Source organism: Anguilla anguilla, chromosome 5 (genome assembly GCF_013347855.1).
Source record: "Anguilla anguilla isolate fAngAng1 chromosome 5, fAngAng1.pri, whole genome shotgun sequence".
NCBI classification, from domain to species: Eukaryota; Metazoa; Chordata; class Actinopteri; order Anguilliformes; family Anguillidae; genus Anguilla; species Anguilla anguilla.
The window spans coordinates 49,324,540-49,349,183 of record NC_049205.1 but is presented as its reverse complement, the minus strand read 5'-3'; the positions used below and the strand labels follow the sequence as shown (position 1 = coordinate 49,349,183).

Below are 24,644 nucleotides of genomic sequence, written 5' to 3'. Positions count from 1 at the left end.
TAAAGAGTGAACTTTGTCTGTGTGCATTAAAAGAGACATGGCTGGATAGGGAATTACCCTTGGTTATAGACCTGAGATGAAGTATGTACTGTGTCCATTTCGTGTTTCAACTTGTAACAATGTTAACTGAATAAACGTAGAATAAATATATTTATGTATATATACAACAGCCATGCAGGGCAATACACAATTGGCTCTAGTGCCACCCAGGGATGGGTTTCAGATGGCCTGGAGGATTGAGTCCCATCACACACCAGTGACCCCGGGCAGGTCGATTGGGCGCCTGGAAGTTCATCTGTTGTGCTACACAACGAGTGTCCTCCTCCAACTCATGTCTGTGATATCCCAACTTGCGTATTACCATACAATCACATATTTCAGAGGAGAGAATATGCTTGCCTGCACTCTGCCAAATTGTTAGCGGAGACTGAGAATGCAATGAGCTCTGATGAATACAACTTCAAATCGGGGGGGGGGGGGGGGGGTGTGTGGAGAGAAAGCATTAAAAAGGCTATGGAAACAAAATCCTAAAATATTATTGATCTGACTTGACTTTTAATCACCCTTAAAAAACTAGTGTAGAAAATGAATTGTAAGTAATTGTCATACTAGTGATCTAATTAAAATGGTCCTGATTAAAACTAAGAAGAAGCCTGCATAGCTTTACCAGAGATAGACTGGGATTCAGAGGTGGGCTTGAGGCAGGGGAGGGACACGCAGTTCCAAAGTGGAATTCGCAAAGTAAATAATAACGGCTGTCCTCAGAAACATTGAGCAATTACACACACTGCTGGTCCCAGCCAAAACACTTTCCTTTGAAACTGGCTCAGACCCCAGGGAAGGGCTGCATCTGGCTTTAAAAACCAAGAGAAGAAAATGGCAAAATGAAGGTTTTTTGTGTTACAGACAGTTTAACTGCAAGCTTGGCTCCTGGGTGCACATGGAGTTTGCACTGTCAGAAAATTTGTAATTTTAAATAATGGCTGTCAGGTGGGAACTTAAAATTGGCCCATTATACCTGTATCCAGGGTACTAGCACCTGAGCTTTCTGAAGAGACAGAGCAGACTAATTTTAATTGAATTTCATTAAGGATAAAAAGTAACAGAAGCTGTGGGAATTGAATTTAAGTACATGGTAAGTTCTGTCTGGAACACATATTTGAAGTAAGACAGCTGCTCCATAAAGGCCAAAAAAGAAGCACTCTAGAGAAATATGTTTTACAATATGGACTCTGAACAAGACTTAGAAAAGACAAAAGCAATGCTTTCATTTAACATTATGCTATGTACTGCTCGATGATGAATACTTGATCAGGAATTTCACCATGTGAATTATAGCTACTCATATTTTTAAAAAGTGTAACAACAGGCACAAATACAAGTCCAACAATTCAAACATTAATGTCCTCAAGTGGATTCCAAACGGACTACACAGCATTCACAACAAAGTCAATGGGCATAAAGTTGGGCCATGATCAGTGCTTCACTTCCTTTGACTAACATAAAATAGAACTCCCACCATTAAATGATTCAACTGAATATATGGTTGCATCTCTCAAAGAGCAGATGATGTCAAAAATAGCACTCACGTGTTCTATCCAGGCACAAAGTTGACCATCTTGTCTGTACATTTAACACAGGATATTCACATTTATAGTTTACTTACTGTCAGCAAACAATTTTATGTCTTATTTAACTGCCAGAACACAAGATATTAGGCCCACAATTATAGCATGTGGAGTACCACAGGGACCTCTTCTAGGGTCATTTTATGCGAATGCTTTCTTGGTATAAGGGAACTATATTGTACAGATCAAGAACTTGAAACTGAGAGGCACTGTCAAGAGAAAATAGACTGTGATGACATCTTTGCAAAACTTAATTTAGTCAGTTGCAAAGCTAATTCTACCTGTGCAGATAATATTGAATCCAAAACAAGTATCAATTACCAAAGCATAACTCTTGATCAGTCACTAAAATTAATCAGTCATACTAAAAGTGCAAACAAGAGATAAAGATAGATAGACCCAACAAAATACTTATGGGAGATTTTGGATGGATGTGTTAGACAACGCTCTCCACCACCATCATCAAAACACTAAATGAGGGAATACCTTTTGGAAGAATGGTGTTCCATCCCTCCAGCAAAGTTCCAGAGACTTGCAGAATTTATGCTAAGGTCCGTTGAAGCTGTTCTGGCGGCTCGTGGTGGCCCAACATCTTATGAAGACACTTCATGTTGGTTTTTCCTATAATTTGTCACCCGTCTGTGTGTGTGCGTGTGCGTGTGTGCGCGCGCATGTGTGTGCGCATATATAACATTATTGAAACACCACAATGTTCAATATCAAAGTTAAGAAGCTTTCAGTATTTTGGTAACAACACTGATTTTAAGACACTTTACGAATGTGCATGCACAGCATGGTATAGTGCCCCATCAAAACTATCAGGCTGAAAACAGAATGCAAGTTATAAAAATAACATTATCAGATGCGTTCTTAACTTTCGCCCCAGGACACACATTGGGGCTGGCAAATTCAATGAAGTACGTCTGTTCCCAGTAGAGCGTGAAGTAGACCAACTGACACTCAACCATATGTTTGACACCACTAATGGCAGTTCTCCAAATTACATGAAGTCATAAATTTTACACGGTCCATAACCAACACAAAAACAAAACAAGAGAACGTGTTCTGTCCCATTCAACAGTAAGAACAAAGTGTCCAAACCAATTTTAAACACCCATATCGGTCTTTGGAATGGCATCCCTCTGCTAAACAAGCAATGCCAGAACAGAAATATTTCTAAAGAACAACTGAGGCTGTTGATATGGAAGAACTGAATCAGTGAAATATAAAATTGGAAACGGCACAATAAATGTTTTAACTCTACATATTTAAATGAACTAGGCTTGCTTTTGTGCTCTTGTAACTAATTAAGGGTTTATACTTTTGTGAGATTTTGTTCTCGAATTTATACATTTACAGTGGTTTTGAGCTTGTAAAGCAGATCTGTTTTAATTGCCATTACAGACCGCATTTCAAATGTGTTTGCAGGAAAGATGTCGTGCTATCCTTTGGGCTTTTATGCAATAATTTAGAGTAGAAAGTTAATGTGTAAAAAGGGTTATTAAATTATCATTTGCTTTATAGACAGTGTGTGTTGCGTAAGTCTTGTGCTCCAGAAAAACTTTTTTCGTTTTTTTTTTTAACTTGAAGCACTTTTGGAGAGATAAGGATTAATCAAGCGAAAATGGCTAAGTTTTTGTTCTTCCTCTCCAGCGTACAACTTTACTTGTATGCACTGAAGCGTGCATCAAGGTTGATGTAGATGGGGTAGGCATGTCTCTCAAGTATTCACAATGGAAAAAATTGATAGTTGGGAAAACTGACAGTTTTCAAGCAGCTTATGAATAAAGGGAAGGGTTTGGATATTTTTGTACTTTCTGATTTCTATGTAATAAAATGACATTAAGAGAAAAAAAAGTTTACAGTTTAAACTACTACAAAATCTTGAATGACTCAGTAGGTTCTGTAGATGTCTCACACCCAAAAAGCTGGATCAGATTGCATTTAGAAAATCATTGCTGATTTTTGGCTTCTTACCGGTCACCCTTAAAACACCGGCATTGACAGCTGCAACAAGACCAAAGGTTACTAACAGGTGTTACGTGTTTGTAATCTTGATGGCATGAACAAGACGTGCTTTGAAAACAGTGATACTTTATTTCAGCGTGTTCGTAGAACTGGTGCTGGGATTGTGAAAGGAAAAGATGATGATGCCAAGAGTACTCAAAGTGCAGAAATGGTGCTTTGGATCTTCGTTCTGCCTTTGGGCAGACACAGTTCCTTCCTTCTGCACTCCAGTGTCTTAAATATTCATGACAAAGCGATTCACCTGTTTTAGGTACCGAGGCTTGAGGTAATTCGCCAGTTCGCTCTTTTTCACCCACACAAAGGCCCCTTTTTTAGTTGGTGAAGGACTGTGGCTGGACAGCAAAGCTTTGAAGAAAAATACCTTGGCTCCGACAGAGCTCTCCGTTCGGGTGGCCTTGGGGAATTTATACTTGAAGACCCCGCAGGGTGTGTTGCCGAGGAATGCCGCCTTAAAATCTGCACCTGAAATCGATAATGTCAATCATTAGTTTTGAGCTGAGGGGGGAAACTTATTTCAATTAATTAAAGCAATCTGTCACCATTTGAGTACAGCTTGAAATGAGGAAAAGAAACAATTCATCAAACAAAGAATATTCTGTGGCCCACACCAAGTACATTAACTAAAATATTATGGACCACTGGAATTAAAAGTTACTTTAATTTGAATTGTTAATTTGCTGACAATGTGCACTTTTTCCAAATAAAAAAAGACCCTCTCCCTTTCAAAGCACATAGTATAGCAGTTTTGGAGCCAGACCAACAAGGCCATTGCTCCGTTGCAGCATGACTCTTCAGCACAGAGGAAGCCATCTCTGCAGCCAAGGTCATATGTACTTAAGGTAACTGACCAGGCCTCACAGATTCAAAATTATGCGGCTTCTCACAATTCTTGCTAAATGCTACCGATGCACAGATTATGTGCAAGGGGACATGTGAGCGTGGAGCAGTCAGACAGTTACCTGGCAGGCTGGCAAGAGCTCGCTCGGCTGTCCGGCGGAGGGTCTCCCCAGCATTCCACTGTAGCTGTGGCAGCAGCCACAAATCCTCACTGCCAACCTGCTGCTTCGCCAACAGGACCAGACTGTCTCCCAGGCAACGGTCCACAGAGCTCCTGTCCATATCAACTGGTTCTAATAAAACAGATTAGATGTTCACCACACATCTGCCAGAATTTTGCAGGGGAAAGATTCAGCAACAGATCAATGTGCTGTTCAGCAAGGGGATAGCTTAAAACATATAAATATAAATATAAGACAAATCAACACCTTTGTGCCTTGGCGCAGGATGGAACCGATGAAACTTCTGCTCCCAGGCGTCTTCCATATCCTGAGCCGTAATAATGTCTTGGTCGACCAAGCACTCGTCATCAGAGTCATAATCATCCGACTGCTTACGGCTCATCCGCTCCACATCTTCCAGCAGGCGCAACTCGTGCTCCGACAGAAGGCTCCTCTCTAATTCCATCTACAAAAAGCAGCAAAGCGAAATGTTCCGATATGCATTTCGTCTACATGGAAGAACTAACTATGCACAGTAGCATGTTAATTAAAATAAAACATGGCAGATGGTGCATCACTGGTCTGGCACTATAAGTTAACGTTACACTAATTAACATAGCTAACTCAGGTTCATTACCTCTTTCACAGTAAATCACCAACGTTTGCTAAATGAATGTTAGGCAATCTCACCCGACTCATTAATTCAGCAAACTGTTCTTCAAACGGGCTCCGCTCCTGTGATATTTTAGGCAGTCTTTGCAGACAAACTGCCCCGTGTAGCGTCCACGGAGATACAGCGTTTATTTCAGTCTTTTTAGCTTCTAAAACGCTGGAGAGTGGGACTGTGAGTGACAGCCTACGATGGGCATTATTCCGCAAATATGTTTCTGAAATACACGTTAAAAATTTCCTTAAAGGACGAGCAACCATTTTGCACGTAGGCGCAGCCATTTTCAACTTATGTTATACCCACAATTCCCTGTGTAAAGGAAATACGAAATGGAAACGACACTGAATGGGGTGGAACAATTCCATTTGGAAAATAAATATATTTTCTCTGTTTATATACATGTCAAATATGTCTCATAATATAATAGTTACTAAGCGAATAATTCTTAAAACTAATATTTCTCAGAAAACAAGATATATAACAGCTGTGTCATTATACTTATGGTATAATGCACCCCCATATAGAGCAATGTCACATTCCGGATACACATGTGTTGATGCACGTTAAGAAATGTAAGAATGAATTGCTAGCAGTTAGGTAGAGGTGACATGTAAGTTACATGTGATGTCGCCGCTAAATATTATGTTAACGGTTTTAATCAGATTAAGGTAGAATAAACTGGAGGACAGCGTCTCAGCAACTAACAGCCATGTATAAAATCTCGAGACAATTGTCTGCATTGGTAAGAGGGGCTTGCCAGCATTTTGCTTTCCCCGCGCATACAGGAAGCTTTGCAGAGTAAGTCGGAAGCGTTCTGTGCTGACAATTAATATACAAAGTCAAAGTTTGTATTTTTGTTTTATTTCCCGCTTTATTATACTGTCAGAGCATTATTTGTGCAATATCAGAGAATATTGAAAGATGTATGGCGAGTTAGACTAATGTATACGTTAATGCAGCAAAAATCTACACCGGCAATACTGTCATTGGACATATCGATATTGAGTTCGCTTAGTTAAATCCCTGTTTAGAACGTTTAATTAATAAAGTGAATTTTATTTGTCTTTGCAGGTGCGGAAATGCCCACACAACACGTGCTGTGTGTTCCAGTGCAGTACGATTGCAAGAGTCTGTAACGTTAGATCATAACACGAATCCTTCTGAAAAGACGGAGTTCAGGTTAAAAAAATTTTTAATTTAAAATAATAATAATTATACTTGTTATTATTACTACTATTATTATTGTTAATTGTATACCAAATTATTTGTTATGTGTTCTGCCAGTGTCTATCCTCCTATGCCTGGCCAGGAGAGTTCATTGAGATGGGCAGGAAAGAAGTTTGAAGAGTTGCCAATTGCACACATTAAAGCCACGTACAATAAGTAAGGCTCTTTTCTTCAGAAATTTGACCATAGAAAAGTAATGTTTGTACCACAAAGGCTGACAGAAATGGTTCTGCTTGGTATGCCTACTTTTATGAAAATATCTAACAATATATGTAAGGTTTTATAAGCCAGCCAACTAAAATCAACTAAATCCAGCCAACAAATTGAATAATTTGTATCATATCCTTGCATTAACAAATAATAAAGCTGAACATGTGCTGCATGTGAGTTGAGCAGATGGCTTCAAGAGCAAGAGTTTTGAATATACTTAAAACATACCAATGTACAATTGTGTTATCCCCGCAGTACTCATGTCCAGGTCACAGACAGCAAGGGTCAATACATGGTCCGAACATCCTGTGGTACAGAAGGATTCAGAAATGCCAAGAAAGGAACTCCCATCGCTGCTCAAACTGCAGGCATCTCAGCTGCAGTGGTAAGATAACCATACAGTCAACTAGTTCAATAGAAAGTTAAAATGATCTTAGAGATACAGTGGTTCCCATCAGCGGTCCTGGGGGATGTCTGTGTATGTTGGTTTTTGATCCAGCCACAATTGCAATCCCAAAATTATAAAAACCTGTTTATTTTTCTCAATTAGGTACTTTTCCTGTTTAGAGGGATTATTTAAATTATTAAGCCACATTACTGTATGGCTGAAATGGCTCTGCGTGCCATGAAGAGGTAATGGTTGCATTGTGCTTACTGGTCTCATATTGCAAACAATTACACAAAAAGAGGTAGCACAGTTATATAACTGATCAAATTAGAGTCTGAAGAGAATCATTATTTTGTGCCAAAGATTTACCAAACTCAGAAATTAAATTGCATATCATCTTCTGGCTCACCTTTCTGGTATTACAACATTGTTCCACGAGGTGGCAGCAGCAGCACAGTATTGACTTTGATGTGGATGTGCGTTTTGCATTTCTTGATACCTCCCAACACCTTTGCAGTTCTACCAGTGGGGTTTAAGCAGTAATAATGTGATATATCCTCATGGTGCAACTACTTATGAATATAGACAACCCAACACCTTTAACCATGATCTGATTATGACGTCCCACAGAGCAAGTGAAACCCCCTGCCATAAACTGTCAATATGAATCTTTTGGTGATGATCACACTGTTGCTCTGCTATCTATATTTATATGTTTACATGGTCAGATCAGGTTAGTGCAGACCTGCAGTCTCTTCCTTTCCCTGCAAACGCCACAGGAGAGAATCTTTTTTTTTTTTCTTCTGAAGTTGGTGGCTATGAACAGATGGCCCTCAAGAAATCCTCTGAATCACTCTGTTCTCCATTTTCAAGTTATGATCAGTCTTTCTCTTTTAGTGCTTAATGACAGGTCTAATATAATTATCAGTACCCACAGGTGATTGAATTTTTTCACCTTAAATACTGCAGCATCACCTTGATTTTATTTTTATTATTTTAATTTTTTGTACAGTATGCATTAATTGAGCATTTTTTGCCTGTCACTAGTGTTATACAGTAAATGTAAATATAGGGTAAAAACAAATCAGAGGGTGAATCAAATGAAACCGTATTTCTTTGGTAAGAATGAAATGCATATGAAGGCAATAGAGAGAGGGTGGACTATTGTGTTTAGTGTACTTCCTGCCTCCTTGTCCATTGATTGACTGTAAGCATTTATGGTTTTTTACTTATGTTTCCTTGACTCCTTGTGCCTTGCTTTGTTTTCCTACTGACAGAAGGCTCAGGCAAAGGGAGTGGCATTTGTTCGCGTGTTGGTGAAAGGCCTGGGCCCTGGTAGGCTGGTAAGTCCCTTCACCTATCTGTCCACCCAGCACAACCACACCTACCTGTCTGCCCAACCAATGAGTCTGAGGGGCAGTTTCCTTGGCATCGGGGCTGTGAATTACATCAGGCTGGCACAGAGATGGGGTAAACCACAGAGATGGGGTAAATCACAGAGATGGGGTAAATCACAGAGATGGGGTAAACTACAGAAATCATACTCCAGTCAGGATTGACAGTCCCATTCACTCTTCACAGCGCACACAATGATATTTGTGAATACGTGCGGGTTGCTGGGATGCATTTGAAGTTAACGTTAACTTTCGATATTCCAGAATTAATATGTACATCTCACGTGTCATACTTTCATCATTTAGACCAGAAATAATTTTTTTTTGTTTGTTTGTTTGTTTTTTTTTTTCAAAAATTATCTGTAGTCCACTGATATTTTTTTTATTTTTTATTTTTTAACAACTCAGCGAGTCACACTTTAACTGCATTGCAGCGTGTTACTCTCATTATTTTACTTGGAACATCCTTGATTTTCTGTTCAGATTGCTCGTCATGCAGGAGGCAGGAGAGATGAGCTAGAAGCTCCAGTCGCCGTATTTTTAGCCTCGGCGAGCACCTCCGTTGCGCCTGCAGCGGACATTCGCCGGACCCCCCGCCGCCAAATGGGCGGGCGTGTGCCTGAGGCGGAAATGGAGTCGGGGGGGGGACGTGTAATGAGGCTCGCTCCACCCGCGAGCAACAGGGGGCTTCACAGGGCTGTGGGAGTCCACTCTCCCTCAGCCACGTTCACAGGCAGCTGGAATTTTTCATGTTGAATAATGACTAGGAAACGCTAGCATTTGGTCTTATTGTTTTCCATCAATATTGACGCGTAACCATTTTATTCCGTAAAAAAAACAGTATATCGGAGAGCTTTGCTGTATCCGATAGATCTGAACATTTTTGTAAGGGCTCACCTAAAATAGTCCAGCATAGGTAGATAACTAAATTAATGCGAGGAATGAGGGGGAAATATGCTAAAAAATAAAAAATTCAAGAGCCTGCTCAGTAATAGTAAATGCTTAAAGACTGACTAAACTACATGAAACTGAATGAAAGCACTAGGTATAGATAGCATCTCTTTAGTGATATCCCTCACTAGAAATCTGTACATTTTCTGCCAAGATTTCATGTTTTAAGAAAATAAAATTACAAGGGAAGGGGAAACGGTTATTGGTTTACACAGCCCAAGTCGTAAAGTAAAACGGGTTCTTTGTGATGGAAAGACCGGCAAACATTTTGCGCTCCGTTTCATGCTTTTCCCCCTCCCAGATAAAGAGAAGCAAATTTGCGCTTAGGCGCAAGTTTTACAAACGGTTTGGTAATTCACATTTCTTTCCTCTCCTCTCAGTCTGCCATTAAGGGGTTAACGATGGGCGGATTGGAGATTGTGTCCATCACTGACAACACCCCTGTACCCCACAACGGCTGCCGCCCACGCAAGGCTCGGAGAATGTGAGGACAGACTTCCCCTCCATACTGTGCGCTACGGGGACTCCGCAGCCTGCCTGTGAATTCACCAATAAAATGTTCCTTTCTGTTTCGCAGCCTGTGCATTCAGACAGCCTTTACATTTCGTTGGGAAGTGAAGTGCATCAGTGCTGTTTTCTTTTCTTTTGGGGTTGGGGAGGGGGCACCCCCACTTTCCCCTGCTTTTAGCGAGTTTGTATGATTCTCCTCAGATACGCGATGGCACCGGAGCCTGTCCCTTTGTACACCTTGTGTTTTATTGGCGTAGCATTTGGCATTAAGGGGATTTTATTATGTTTAGCTGTGAGGATTCCGCTCAATTGGTTTATTTGGAGCGCTCACCCAAGTGAATCAGTTCAATTTCAATTCAATTTTGTTTGTTTAGTGCTTTTTACAGGAACAGGAAATGGGAATATCAGGGGCGTATCATTGCTCTCTAACAGAGAGGTGCATGTAGATAAATTCTAGTGCTGATACATTCTACGCATGACACGTGGTTTATCAGTTAAAATCTGTAATCCCTACTGACTGATCCAGCTGTGGTATGTGTCTTTTGCAACGATACATCAGAGATTGCAGAGATTGGATGTTGACTGTAGCCAGTAGTCCTGTGGGGCACACACAATTGGCCATAGCATCATATCAGCAGTATTCTCCATCTCAACGGCGCGTAGTGATTTCTGCGGTCGATCGGGTGTCTGTGCTGGACGTACTGCCCTTTAGCGCAGAAACTGCAGCTCACCTTGTGGATTGCAGCCTGATAAGAAGTGGTGGCTGGCTGCATGCATGCACTTAAAACAGTATCACACTCTCCAAAAAACTAACTCAATATGAAAACTGCATCATACATCTCGGGCAGCAAACAGATTGCATTTAACTACTATAAAAAATAAACATTTCTCGTATCTAATTTCACACCAAATCTATGTATCGGAATACGCAGACTCAAATTCCAGTACCATTTGAAAAATGGCTGTAAAGTGTGGAGTAATTTCAACAGTGTGGCAATGTTAGCGTATTGAGTTAGTGTGGGGTTGGCTCAGTTATTGCAGGCACAATGAGAGCTTTTGACCAACAGTAAGTATATGAGTTTTTCCACACATTTACTGTATCCTCACTTCCTGTGTTGTAGCCCTCAGATTGTCATTCTTGATAAAACATCACACTCGCTGATGTGGTTTAGGTACAGGGCATCACTGTCTTCATTGTGTCCCCTGACTGTACTCATTGCAGTGTACAGAAAAAGTAACACATACAGTACAGACCAGTAGAAGAAAATCCTATAGAAGCAATCCTGGATGGGACAGAATTCTGCTTTCAGAACCATGTATTTTATTGCACACGTGACCAAAAACATTTACACTGTGGAAAAAAGTTTTATTTTTAGCCGTAGGCAGTGCCTAATTTGGATGCTGTATTCACATTTCAGAGAATCATTAACTAAGTAAAATGTAGTAATGTAGGAATATATTTTAAAATGTGCCCCATTATGAAAAAAAGTAATGACCAAAATTCTCTGAGAAGCCAATCAGTTAAGCCGCAAAAAGTAATTCTGCAAGAGGGAAGTTGGATAAGAATAGAGTGTACTGAAACAGGAAGTTCAGTTGAGGAACAAGATGAAGGTACAGATATTATTTCTTTATCTGGGATAAAATTAAGCGTAACCAATTCAAAAGATTTTATGAAATCCCTAGAAACTGGAGAAGTTCTAGATGGTTCGAAAAGTGGAAGGACAATATAAGTACAAGAATGTATCACACTGCCTTATATTAATGATATAATGGAATCGCTCTGACCCAGAGAACGACTAGATTTACCTTGAATGGTTTCTTGGAGGGAAAATGCAAGTGAGGACATGAGTTATTCTTGGCTTTTTCATTTGAATCTTTTGTTCCGTGCCGCAACGCAGAGAGGCTATAGGACTTTCTGAAGCCACTACAGAAACCAAGGAACATATTGTACATTAATCTCAATGAATCATTACATTACCATGAATTACAAGACCGTTGCAGTGCAATGGCTTAGTCAGCAAGTGGAAGTACACACACCCACCTGTAAGTGTGTGGATTGATTTCTAATATTGCCATCAGATGCCTGTTTTCATGCTACTGTAGACTATTGTATTCCAATTTCAGAGCTGAAATAAAATGTGAATTAAGATACTAATAATGAATGAGCTGACCATATAAAATTGTTCCAGTATAAAAATGTGCTGTCTGTATTACAGCTAGCTGCCCAGCTATTAGGCCTCCTACCTAATTTATCTGCAGGTTTATCCTCCATTGCCAAGCCGGCGTGAGGACTGGAAAGCTGTGGCTGCTACTGATTACCTAACCAACTAGTGAATAAATGTGAATATGCAAAGTCACAAAGCAATAGTTTAAGTACTTAGCTAGTTTGCTAACCTTTTAATGCTGCTCCATATGCACTCTCGGTTATGCAGACTGGCAAATGATATGACTACAACTTTAGATTCCATATACAGTATATAGCATGATGCTACCTTTGGAATAGTGAATGTTTGCAAACTAAATGCTGACATGCAGAAATATGTTATTGTTGAAAAAACTACATTGCAACCACATAAAATATTTTATATGAATGATATACAATGCATTCATCAGATCATTATTTATAATACAGTACCGTGTCCTGTTATTGCCAACACACTGTAACCTTGAGGCTCTTGGGGGAAAAAAAGAAGAAGAAAAAACAGAAAAAAGTGACTGGTTCCAGGTATCAAATTTATGAATTAAAAATAAAGGTTAAAACACTTACTGAGTGACTCATGAAGGTTGCCATTAGCATCCCCGTATCTCACAAAATACTATAGTTATTCCATTTCATAAAGGTTAACATAAAAATAAAGTACAAAGTGCAAAGGTGTTGTCATCTTGTTACTGCAGTATTCTACACTGCCGTACCAGTAACAACAACGAGTGAAACCTTGTACAGTACATACATACACATGATTATTTCATTCCAACAGCAATGAGTTGCGTTAAGGGTTTGGTTGCAGTAATTGCTGCTAAAATTGCTGTAAGCAGTTATTAAGGGGCAATTACTTTTTCATATGGGTGTTTGACTTTTTTCATGAAGTTTTTATGTATGAAATAATTGAATGTGATGTTATCTATTGTCAGTGTGATTCTCCATTTCTCTCTAAATATTACCTGAAGTCCAAGTAACAACTTTATGCATAAAATATAATGAAAAATTTTAACTGGCGGATAATTTATAATTGTCTCTGAAATGGCATTAAGCACAATAATGATTCTTATGGAGACTTTCAAGCTCAGTTTTTATCTTGAATTCCCTACTTCATTCATGCCATTTAAGTGTTAGGATAAATATGTGCTACTTTCGCTGTATATGCCAAGATTCATTTGATTGGTTTATAAAAATACACTACATGACCACCACACCCCTCTGGGGCTGTTTTTCATGGTTTGGGCTAGGCCCCTGAGTTCCAGTGAAGGGAAATCTTAATGCAATGACAATCTAGACGATTCTGTGCTTCAAACTTTGTGGCAACAGTTTGGGGGAGGCCCTTTCCTCTTTCAGGATGACAATGCCCCTGGGCACACAGCGAGGTCCACATAGAAATGGTTGGTGTGGACGAACTTGACTGGCCTGCACAGAGCCCTGACCATGACCCCATCCAACACCTTTGGGTTAATTTAGAAAGCCTAGGCCTAATAACCCAATCAGTGCCAAACCTCACTAATGCTCTTCCGGCTGAATGGAAGCAAATCCCTGCAGAAATGCTCCAACATCATGTATAAAGCCTTCCCAGAAGAGTGGAGGTTGTCATAGCAGCAAAGGGTGGACCACCTTCATATTAATGCCCATAATTTAGGTTGAGATGTTGGATGTCAGGTGTCCACATACTTTTGGCCATGTAGTGTATACTATATATCTTAAATTATAAAGCATTTCACGTGAAAGAATCCCTTAGTCCAGATTAGCCATTGAATAAAGGTATTACAGTACTTTAATCTGAGATTGTCTGACAACAATCTACAATATTGTTTGGTAATAGTACGTCTTACATTTTAGCCTCCTTATTTTCTTTGAAAGATTACTTTCATCAACAGAAAGGTTAAAATGATGCAGCAAGTCCTTTGCACATTTATATTGCGGTCCTTAAAATGACCCTGCGCAAAACAGGTTCTTTCCAGATTGGAGAAAATTACCATCAAACAGGCAGTAGAGGAATCATTTACACAGTTACAGCTGGGATTGGAAGTAACTAGAAGGTTCCTCCAGTCAAGGAAATCGTATGATATGCCCAGTGTCTTCTATTAAAAGGCTGGTCTTTGTTTAACCCCAAGCCCATGAATGGTAAAACAACCTTGTCTGTGTCCCAAACACAAAGCAGAATTAAACACTATAAATAAATGCATTAATTTAAGATTTGTGCCCTTTTCCTACGATTACATCAGGTGCTTTGTTGCCGTGACAACAGCAATTAGCAGGAACTGAGTTTCCAGGCAGACAGTGTATATGACTCTGTGCACCAAGTAGTCATAGCAACCAAGGTCAAGCCAACTGTGCACATCTGCCTTCCCACAAGCCATGCTACAAAGCACACGGACTGAAGAGGATTGATATGATTACATACAGTGACTAAACGCAAGCATATGCCCAACACTACAATAACCCTGTTAGGGGTTGGTGACTTGCTATTATAAGACCCTCATCTTTGGTCGCGAATGAGATGTTAGGAGACATTTTAGTTTTTTCCTGGATACTGGAGTGTTGTATTATATATGTGTTACTAATTTTAAAAAGAGTGTCAAAATTAATTAAGCTAATATCTTGAAAGCTTAAAATGTATCCTAATGCAGTGTTTAAATATTCATTCTGATTACTACACAGTCTTGTACAAAAAACATCAATATGGACACCATCGTTTAGAGCAACCTGTCATTACAAAGCAACCATTTAAATACTGTACACCAACTTCATTACATAGATTATTCGCAGCATTTAACGGTACATTTTATTCCTCATTTCTCCACCAAATACTCTATATCAAATAATCAGTTACGGCAGCAGGACATAAAATATGTGGAAAAGCAACGTTTTATTCATTCTGGTTCTGGTTATGTTCATCAAGCCTGTAGAGTTATAACATTGACATTAATTGTTTCTTCCACACTGGCACCAGCAGCTATGGCATTCCTGAATACCTGTTAATCTTTTGTTATATAACAGCTCTTTAATAGAGCAATTCGGTTTTCAGTTCATCTTACCAATTTTCTTGTATAGTATCCACATTTTCTGCCTGTCAGCTGGCTGCACTAAGCAAGCTGTCATGAACTGGACATACTCAGAGCCTGTGTGTACCAGGCATTTTCCACAATTTTGAGTTTTATCCAAGATGACAGATCTATTAATTAGCTATATTTCAACATTTCAGATGGGACTTAATTCAGCTGTATCATTAAAAATATTGGAGAGTAGTAGTGTAAAACCCTTATATCACACATCAATGAACACAGCGCATTTGCTAAGAAACAGGGCAATTGTGGCCTTCTGTCCAAGGATTCAGAGGTAGACTTTCCCATCTTTCAAAATCTTTCAAATCATCTATCTACTGAAAACACAATTGGAGAAGTTTTAAATTTCCAAAACATTTTGTTGAGGGAATAATACCCAGAAATCTTACCAACAAATCAAGTGACATACAATATAAACAGCAATACCCAAGTCTCCAGATCCCCCTCTCCCCTCCTGCTGGCCAGCAATAGTACGAATGCATTCAATTAGCTTGTGTAACAGGAGGCTGGGTGGACACTTAATCCTAAAACACCTGCTGTCCCTTCCAGGTAACCTCCATTTAACAAGGCTTTGATGATGGCAGCTGCCTGGGCCTTGCTTGCTTTATCTGATTTTAAAGGACATTACAAGACATTTGGTTTCTCTCGAGTGTTGACCAAATTGTAGAAATACAATTTATAAATAAAATAGTTACGTGTTTTACAATATTTGTGTTCGTATCAAAAAGGAATTTTATCAGTCTCTGTTCTGAACATTGCCTTCGCTTGTTTTATAAAGCATAATGCTTCTCAGTGTGTTTTTGTATGATTATACATATGGCCTAATGTTCATGTTCTCTGTATGTCAGTGTTCTTCAGCGCCACATCTGAACTCAATGGAGCAATTACAGGATAATCTGCCCAAAACAATTTTTTCCATTCAAGTAAGCATGAGTCAACTGACATTGTTTGGTGCAAACAGGCTGGAGAGAGCACAGTTTCACCCTATTAAATTCACTTTTGGCCCCTATTAAGTGACATTACGTTGGTATTTCAAATTTGTTGTGTGTACAACAGTTTCGTTTTTCTCTAACTTAGCTTGTAGAACATTCAGGTCCTTACACATACATCTGCAAATAGCACATGCCAATACAGTGATAGTAGTAGTTTCCATTCATAATATTGTAGACATATTTATACAGTATGTCCAAAAATCAGTAATTTGGAAAAAGATAAGCCCTCTTTGATGCAACATTTTCAGAATGCTGGAGATCAGTGAGGGGGTGAAGATGCTGAATTGAGCAATGTTCTGACAACAGATGCTATCATGTGCTTGACTGAGTAGATTCTATACATTGATTGTCAAATGAATATGTCCATGAATAAACAAATATTCAGCATCACGCTTAATCAAACAAAAAGACTGTGAACCTATATTCTGTATTACCAATAAAGGCTCCAGGCTCAGCTTTAATTTGTGGCTTAACCAAAAACTGGCTTAACTGTGAGATAAGTATAAGCATAACACAGACACAAGTGTTCTTATGAATGGATGAATAGCTGTTTTATCCATCATCCAGCTTTTAAAAATCGTGGATGGATGGAAGATACGTATATGCTGAACTATGAGATGGAAAAAATAATAAAGTCCCAACTGATAAACCACAAGGTTTAATATTCTTTCAAATACCCTGCAAATCTAATCTTTTCCCTGTAGTGCATGATCTTATCATACTCACACTAACTCCAGTAGGGTTTTATTCTTCATGTCTGGAATGCTATTTAGGGTAAAGTAAATACATATTTATATTAGATTTCTCTCTCTTTAGCAAAGAGCATCCTTTTTCTCCACTTGTGTACCACGTGAAGTTTAAAAGAAATACAGTTCTGTTGATGCTTTCATAGCAAAACTCAATAGGGAAACGTTATGAACCAGTTTGGTTATTCGAATACCTGGCTGGCCCTAATCAAAGACTTCCACTCACATGTGGCTAGCATATATGTGACTCAGCATTAGTTCAACCTAAACTAAACTGTGGCCTGTGAACTACCCAGTAATTTGTACTTTTAACAGGTAGAGTCATATCAAGTTGGACTATTTCAAATATGGGAAGCTATATACTAACTAAATCAACCAGAAAACCCCAGACTAAAATCAGAACCATTCCTGTATGCTGAGAGGCAGACCTGATTACAGTATGTAATACATGGTAATGAATGAGTGTTCATTATGTTAACAGCTCAACGTACAGTAACGGCTTATATAACGGTAGGTAGAATGCTTGTATGCTCAGTATGATGCCTTACCTACCATTGGAGCAACCAAACCTTTTTACAAACCAACCAGTTTGCTTTACAAAGTGGGAGTAAATGACAGACAATACCAATAATGGCAATAAAAAAATTCAACAAATATTGAATTGAAATTCTACGAACTATATGAAATGGAAAACTGCACATTGTCATAAATTGCACTAAGAACTAACACATCATTTTCCAAATCAAGATGCAATAAAGCAATCCCTGTAGTTTCACACAACTCAAGGTCAATGCTGATTTCTCAGTTTGAGCAATATGCTTGTACGCATAAATCCAGTGGTTGATGAACAGAGGAAAGTCTTATACTCAGTTCACATTTCAGGATAACAACCAGAACAAGAAAATCAGAAAATTCTAAGTGTGGAAAAATCGAATAAATTTGCAGAAGTCTCAAAGTAGCAGAAACTGGGCACGCTTTACCAGGATCTGTAAATAAACGTTTTCCAGCCGTTTTATTGCTGTTCAGTCTTCTTTATTTTGGTTGAAACTGTTTTATCACAACAGGTAGTACAGTTTGTATCACAACTGTACTGCAACAGATTCCTCATATGAAATAATTTAAAAACAGAAATATTTAAAATCAGACGTTTAATAGCACAGAACAATATTAAACCAAAAGAAAATAAAAGCCAGATTCAGATATGACGTGAGAACATGTGTCATTAACAAAGCCCCAGCAATGAAGGACCGACTGCAACCAGCTTTACACTTTGGCTTTTGTTTCAGACCGCTGCTAAGGTCAATACAATAAAGCATATTTTGAGTCAGAGCACAATTCGACCACTTTACATTTCGGAATCCACCATGATCATTTTTGGTATCTGCAGTGTGTGCCATCACGTTCCAAGTGTCAATCTAGGGGGAGATCCCCATGACAACACCATCGTTGCAGTGCCGTTTCATACCGAGCGCTGCTTCAGACAGATGGGTGAGCTGGATTTGAGGGTTGAGAGGGGAACCGGGCTGCACCATTCAGCGCAGTCCTCTGGTGCTGGTCCCGTCCCCTCCTCCTCAGACACACACGTGGCGCATGTGGAAGTTGACAACGTATTCGGCGTTGGTCCGCTGAACCGATATGGCAAAGGGCTCAAAGGGGTGGAAGGTGAAAGCCACCAGCCTCCGCACCGCGTGGTTAATAGGTCGCCCCAGGAGTCCCGCCTGGATTTTGAACTTTAGCAATCCCGAGTCCCGAGCATAAAACCTACCGAATAAAGCAAGAGGGATCGAGAAACGGAAAATGTGTTTAAAGCTAGAATGAACAAGTGCACCCCCCCAGCAAATGTGCCACCACATCATACTAAAGTACTACAAAAAAGAATGATAAAACAGGAATAACAACCACACTGTTAGCACATTTGAACGTCAATGCAAAGTTTTCACTATAAACAGCATCTTTTTATTGAAATATTCTATATATATATGTGGGTACAAAATGAAAATATAACAATTTTACTAACCCCTACTCCATATTTAATGTTATTTTGTTTAATTGCTTAAAATCCCAACTAAAAAACATGACAATACTGACTATATTTTGTGAGCCATGTTAATATTAATAACAGTTCTGCCTCATTTTAACATAAAATCAGTCCTATAGGGCTGAGACAGAAAGGTGCTCCAGAAATGAGCTTTGATAGAGTTGTTTTTTGTTCATTCCACAGCCATCATTATAAGCATAGAGTGCTTACCATGTGCATGAATACTTATCAAATTGTGTTTCATATCCCTTTGTGATTTAACACACCTCAAATGGCCTGTGGCTGTCACATCTAATTTGTTACATCATTCTGAACTAGAACTGGCTAAGGCATGCTATGGCTATTTCAAATATGGCTACAGCAGAACAAATGAAGATAAGATGATGGATGTTCCCGTATGTTTAGCCAGAATTTTTTACATGATTTTTTGCAGTAGCAGGGATCCAAAGTTACAAGACAAAATACAACACCGCCAATCGCACCTCTAGGAAATGAATGAATGCGTGGAGCTGCGATGTTACCTTATTGGATGATCCCCGCATGTCTTTGGCCGCTCCATCACAGACACCCACTTATCATCGTAGCTGAAGAGCGAGAGGTCCAGGTAGGGGCTGCTGCTATAGGACTGGGCGCTGATGGGGAGCTGGCCGAGGAGCCGCCTCACCGCCTCTGTGTGACCCCCGTACTTGGCGTTCACGATCGTGTCCTTAAACCTGCCCACAAGGAAACACAGCAGAAGCACTTGAGACTGCAGAAAGCATTGCCGGTGACAGGCGAGAGCCTGTCTGTCTGAGGCGGTTCGATGGAGAAACGCTACAGGGATAAGGAAGCTGTCCAAACTGGTTTAGCATTACCCCTGGAGGCTCGGTATCCCTTACTGGCGCTCACCTTCGCTGAACCTGCCGGGCAAAGTTGTTGCTGGAGGCGGAGCAGGGGAACTGCACGGCCTCGCTGTGGAGCGTGGCGTTTCGGAAAAGATCGCAGAAATTCTCAAAAAGTTCCAGGAGCTTGTCGGCGGTGTTCTCGAAAACTGCCATGACCTCGGTGGACACCATGTTGTACACGACAAAAAAGGATGGCTGGAGGACGGAACCACAAGAAAGAGAGGTATGAATTGCCAGATTGAAATGATAATTCATATGCAAATAAAATGCTAATTAGTGGTCATCACATTTCTGACCGTTTATTCAATCGACCAAAATAATGCTATCTAAAGCAAGCAAAAGTTGAAAACATTACTCTTATAATAACAAATAAATTGTCTGATATAACACCAAATATAGCTTCATTGGCTTTAAAAAGTCAAGTTCCTAAAAAAAAATAACTCATTTAAAAACAAATTTACATTCCCTGCCAATAAAAATGAAAAGCTATTGCCTCAAAAGCTAACCATCCTCAATTCAACCGCTATGAGAGAACGTGGGAAGTTCAGAGGGACAGTGCCTGGGAGGGGTCTGTGACACGCAGGGTGACCACGTCTTCGCTGGTGTACTTGATGAACAGGTGGTGCTCGTCCAGGAGCTGCATCTTCCACATGCGCAGCTGGCGCAGCTGGTCGAAGAACTGGAAGAAGCGGCGCTTGGCGGTCGCGCTGCCGTCCTGCTCCGCCCGGCGCCACAGGTACACCAGCAGCCGGTGCTTCAGAGAGTTGATGGTCTTCTCTTTGTAGAGGCGCGAGAGCCCCGCCTGCCCCTCCGCCTGCGCCTCCGGGTAAACCGCCGACAGCGTCAGAAGGTCATCTTCGTAGCAGAAGCGCCCGATCGTCCGCACGTCCAGGAAGGTTCCCTCCGGGGTCACCTGAGGATTAGCAGCACAAAAAACGTGTACACTCCATATGCTCTCCCTGACAATCCGTAAATAACATCAAATTTACAAAAACTAATTTCAACAGTAGGCCTGAAAGTTCCTGACAAAACAAGAGGAACTTTACGGAACTTTCTGGTCAGTGATTAATCTAACAAAGTGTAATGCCCATTTTATTTAAATGATCCCCTTAGACACTGAATCAGGATCAAAATGAACATTCTACTGTCAAAGACCACAATTTGGCCTGGGGTTGAAGGAGATGATCCTGGGACAGCATTCATTTTCTTGGATACTGTGGTCACTTGTATATGGGAGCTTGGCAGGCGACATAGGTTAGTGTGGGAAACTGCATGTTACAAATCACTATGGACAGTAGCTTTTAGCCCCACCTGAAAAACGTGAATAGTCTGTTGCTGAACAGAGAGGACAGCCAAGATGTTGCGATACAGGTAGAGCCCCTGGTTGTGCGAGAGAATGATCTTATCGCACTTGAAGGCCCGTGTGTCACAGAGGCGGCCGGTGTGCAGGTCAATAATGTGCAGGGAATAGTCTTCCAGCGGGGAGCGGGGGTTGGGGGTGACTGACTCATTGTTCCGGTACACCTCGAAGAAGTGTGGGTGGGGCTCCTCGGGCAGGTAGGCCGCCGAGCCCACGATGACGTAGCGACAGTCGTCCGTGAAGAGGCTGCATTCTCTATTCAAGTGCTCCCCGTTGGAAGCCACATTGGTGACGTGTAGCAAAGAGAAGAAACGCTCGAAGAGGCGACCCCGTATGTTCAGGGAGCGCTGGTCGTTCCCGTTGGCCAAGGTCTCCCCCGTCTGTCCCAGCAGCAGGTCCTCCGCCGCCTGGCAACCCTGATATTCGTAGATCTCCAGCGAGGTCTGGTCCGAAGAAAAGGCAATGAAGCAACGTCCGTCCGGGGAGAACTTGCGCAGGAAGCAAGGCGGCTTCTCCACGTTGACCACCGTGAAATTGGGGAAGAGGTTCTGGTGGAAGCAGCGTACCCGGTACCAGTGCGCTCCGGCGCGGCCCGAGCAGATACGACGCCGCTCCAGTCGGTGGACCACGTTCTGGTTCTGAATACGACGAGGCTTCAGTGTGGGGGATTCGTCCTCCATGCTACGAGCGTTTTCACCTGCCCAGGGTTACAAAATAAGGGTTAAAGACAAAGGCAGTAATGGTACTTCTACACTAAACCCACCTGAATTTTGGGATGAGGTAGAGCGGGAGGCTTGCACTATGAATGTGCAGCCAAAAAAACCTGCAGAAATTGTGTGATGCGATCATGTCAGGGCCAAAATCCCCAAGGAATGCTTACGGTCCCTTGTTGAATCCATACCGCAAAGAATTCAGGCTGTTCTGAAGGCAAAAAGGAGACCCAGTACTAGAGAGGTGTACCTAATAAAATGGCCAATGAGTGTAACACAATTGAGAACTCAAGGGAATTTTCTCATTTTCTAGATTGTCTAGAAAATTCTCATTGTCTCTCTGTGTTTACTTTCAGACAATCATGATCAGATGACAAGTGTAGATGGCACTGGTTAAAGGGAATGCTCCGTGAGATTAACTATACCTGAGGAGACAGGACGCCAACATACAGCACTGGGGGTGATACCAATATGCGTTTATGCATACAATTAGAGAGACTGCAAATTAAGGTCAATCCAGTTGCACATCACTGTGTCTCCATAGCGTTCCAGACCGTGTACTTAATAATTGGAATCGCGTTCCACCTATTTCCTTGTTCCCAACCAACTTGTGTGTCTTTTTATTTGTAGCTTGTAAACCAGTGAATGATTGAATGAACCAGCTGGTAAACCAGTGAACCAGTGAATGGAATGAACGAGCAAACGTAGTGCTTAAAACGTTATCTCAGATAGCAAGCCTGCTATCTGTGTGTGGCCAGTAAATCTGAAGTAGCCTAAACGTTGCTGCAACGAACATAATGCCAACCAGCGATAGCAAACCAGCACCCGGCAGAGTGAACGCAACATAACAAGTTATGATACCAATCATGGCTGGGTTTATGTTTGCATCCAGTCAGCTAATCGTGCATCTAAATATGCTGCTCATTATTTAGCGAATAACACAAAGACATATTTTAACGTTAACTTCAAGTTAACGTAGGTGGACAAAACAGTCACTCACCTAATACTGATGATGGTCGGTAGTTAGCCAGTTAAAATGGCTAACTTACATGTCTAGCTATAGCTTCTTAGCCATTCTGAAACCATCACAGTAGTGACTCTGAACTTAACGTTTACTAGTTAAAGTATTCTGCCCTTGCTGCCTATATAGCTATGTATATGTATCGCTAAATTTCTATAGCTTGTGCCACGCGAATAAGGGATGTTAGCTAGTTAATTAGCGATGCATAGCAAGCTGCTAACTGCGCGTCAGAGGGGGCGATAAACTAAAATGAAAGCCATCTTACAACAGACACATTCCAACTGCGGATAATTTTGATCGCACTTATTAGCACAAGCAAGCAATAACGAAATCTGCGAAAACGCTAAGCACAACTTCCATTGGCAAAATATAGCCTACCATGCGCACCACACTGCCATAGCTAACTTTCAAGTGGAGCTGTGCTTGCGTGCATACGTAAAGCAGCTAAGTAACTGTCAACAAGTCGCAAAGAGAGATAAAAATGAAATTGTAACCGGCGGCTCATCACAGCGCCATTGTTTCACGAGGCGAAAAACAGTATAGCACCCAAAACATCAGCAGAATCAACATACAGTTTATTATTATTATTATTATTATTCTGAATTTGGAGAGATGTCGCGACCATTGTGATAAGTAACTATAATAATAATGTTTACTTATAATATTACTTATGACGTCCCTTCATATTCCATGTTCCGTTTACCTGACTTCTTGCCTGTACAGCTACCCATGGGTTGAGTGTGGAATAATATTTTAACACCAACACTTTCAACTCCTTTTATCTTATTTTCGATAGTCTCAAGATTACTGTGTCATTTCCCAACTGGTCGTCTTCAGTGTGAACGTTCTCATAGTTCATATACTATGGATTGCATACATTTGTATCTTAAAGTATGAATCAGCTGTGCATAGTTTATTCTCAAATTCAGCAAATGTGTCAAATTTGCCCATGTTTCTTTCTATCTGGTTCATGCACAGTACTAAATAAGAACTAAAATTCTTATACTGTTCTGTGGGTCCTCGCAAGGCGCTAAAAATAAAGTATGTTCACCATATAGGCTGCATGGTTGGCAGAACAAATGTTCCAAGTTCTTCTGTTTCCATTGAATGAGCTACTGGCTGATTTTATACATTTTAGATTGTGTGTGTTCTTGTGTGTACAAGAAACCTCCTTTAAATTTTGGAGTTCCTTACTGTATATTGTAATTATAGTCATCCATGCTTTATTGCACTGAGTAATTGGTTTTATAAAGGACAAAAGCAAAGGAAAGGGAACACCCGATGAATTCACATTTCATCTGTGTGCATGTGTCAGGATAAACCATATAATATAATTTCATTATTTTCAGTGGAAACCAGGACGAAGCAGATGTGTATCTCAAGTTAGCATGCAGGTAGGCCTATCTCTTATGCACTTAAGTCTTGCCCATTTGACAGTGCATAAAAGCATTTTAGTTCCTCAGGTCAGAATCAGGCTCATAAACATGACGTCATAAAATTATGAAGATGAAGTGATATGGTTGTTCAGGACTATCCTGAACAGCTAATTTCTAATAAAGCATTAAAGGGTAGAATAGCCTATGCTAATTTATCTAGCAAATTATTGATTTTATTA

At 40.4% G+C, this 24,644-nt stretch overlaps 3 protein-coding genes across 8 annotated transcripts; 1 reads left to right on the top strand and 2 right to left on the bottom strand.

The window, feature by feature from the left end:
- Positions 1-3,483: 3,483 nt before the first annotated feature.
- On the bottom strand, positions 3,484-5,627 carry mrpl46 (mitochondrial ribosomal protein L46). Its single transcript, XM_035416956.1, has 4 exons — positions 5,345-5,627; positions 4,922-5,120; positions 4,616-4,786; positions 3,484-4,118 (listed from the first exon to the last, which is right to left on the bottom strand). Exons 1-4 carry the CDS (start codon positions 5,603-5,605, stop codon positions 3,871-3,873), a joined length of 879 nt encoding a protein of 292 aa, XP_035272847.1. The 5' UTR covers positions 5,606-5,627; the 3' UTR covers positions 3,484-3,870.
- A 219-nt stretch (positions 5,628-5,846) lies between these two features.
- mrps11 (mitochondrial ribosomal protein S11) lies at positions 5,847-10,908 on the top strand. The gene is made up of 6 exons (XM_035419978.1): positions 5,847-6,122; positions 6,396-6,503; positions 6,609-6,707; positions 7,017-7,146; positions 8,427-8,492; positions 9,875-10,908. The coding sequence occupies exons 1-6, from the start codon at positions 6,034-6,036 to the stop codon at positions 9,980-9,982; spliced, it is 600 nt and encodes a 199-aa protein (XP_035275869.1). The 5' UTR covers positions 5,847-6,033; the 3' UTR covers positions 9,983-10,908.
- A 7,123-nt stretch (positions 10,909-18,031) lies between these two features.
- det1 (DET1 partner of COP1 E3 ubiquitin ligase) lies at positions 18,032-23,483 on the bottom strand. 6 transcript variants are annotated; one of them, XM_035419485.1, is made up of 7 exons: positions 22,434-23,477; positions 22,179-22,219; positions 21,250-21,995; positions 20,498-20,851; positions 19,943-20,133; positions 19,576-19,767; positions 18,032-18,777 (listed from the first exon to the last, which is right to left on the bottom strand). In XM_035419485.1, exons 2-7 carry the CDS (start codon positions 22,195-22,197, stop codon positions 18,588-18,590), a joined length of 1,692 nt encoding a protein of 563 aa, XP_035275376.1. In that variant the 5' UTR covers positions 22,198-22,219; positions 22,434-23,477; the 3' UTR covers positions 18,032-18,587. The 6 variants fall into 6 exon arrangements, with proteins under 6 accessions (XP_035275376.1, XP_035275377.1, XP_035275378.1 ...); XM_035419486.1 differs by having other exon boundaries at positions 23,009-23,477; XM_035419487.1 differs by having other exon boundaries at positions 23,408-23,425.
- Positions 23,484-24,644: the final 1,161 nt, after the last annotated feature.

Bases quoted from the DNA above. Each gene is read 5' to 3' on its own strand.
- mrps11 (XM_035419978.1), top strand. From the start codon at position 6,034: ATGTATAAAATCTCGAGACAATTGTCTGCATTGGTAAGAGGGGCTTGC. The intron at 6,123-6,395 runs GTAAGTCGGAAG...TTGTCTTTGCAG, and splicing joins CATACAGGAAGCTTTGCAGA to GTGCGGAAATGCCCACACAA. The intron at 8,493-9,874 runs GTAAGTCCCTTC...CTCTCCTCTCAG, and splicing joins GCCTGGGCCCTGGTAGGCTG to TCTGCCATTAAGGGGTTAAC.
- det1 (XM_035419485.1), bottom strand. The intron at 20,852-21,249 runs GTGGGGCTAAAA...GCTAATCCTCAG, and splicing joins AGACTATTCACGTTTTTCAG to GTGACCCCGGAGGGAACCTT. The intron at 20,134-20,497 runs GCACTGTCCCTC...TCCGTCCTCCAG, and splicing joins GTGTCACAGACCCCTCCCAG to CCATCCTTTTTTGTCGTGTA.
- mrpl46 (XM_035416956.1), bottom strand. From the start codon at position 5,605: ATGGCTGCGCCTACGTGCAAAATGGTTGCTCGTCCTTTAAGGAAATTT. The intron at 4,787-4,921 runs GTGTTGATTTGT...CTGTTTTATTAG, and splicing joins TCCTGCGCCAAGGCACAAAG to AACCAGTTGATATGGACAGG. The intron at 4,119-4,615 runs GTAACTGTCTGA...TATCGATTTCAG, and splicing joins AGCTCTTGCCAGCCTGCCAG to GTGCAGATTTTAAGGCGGCA.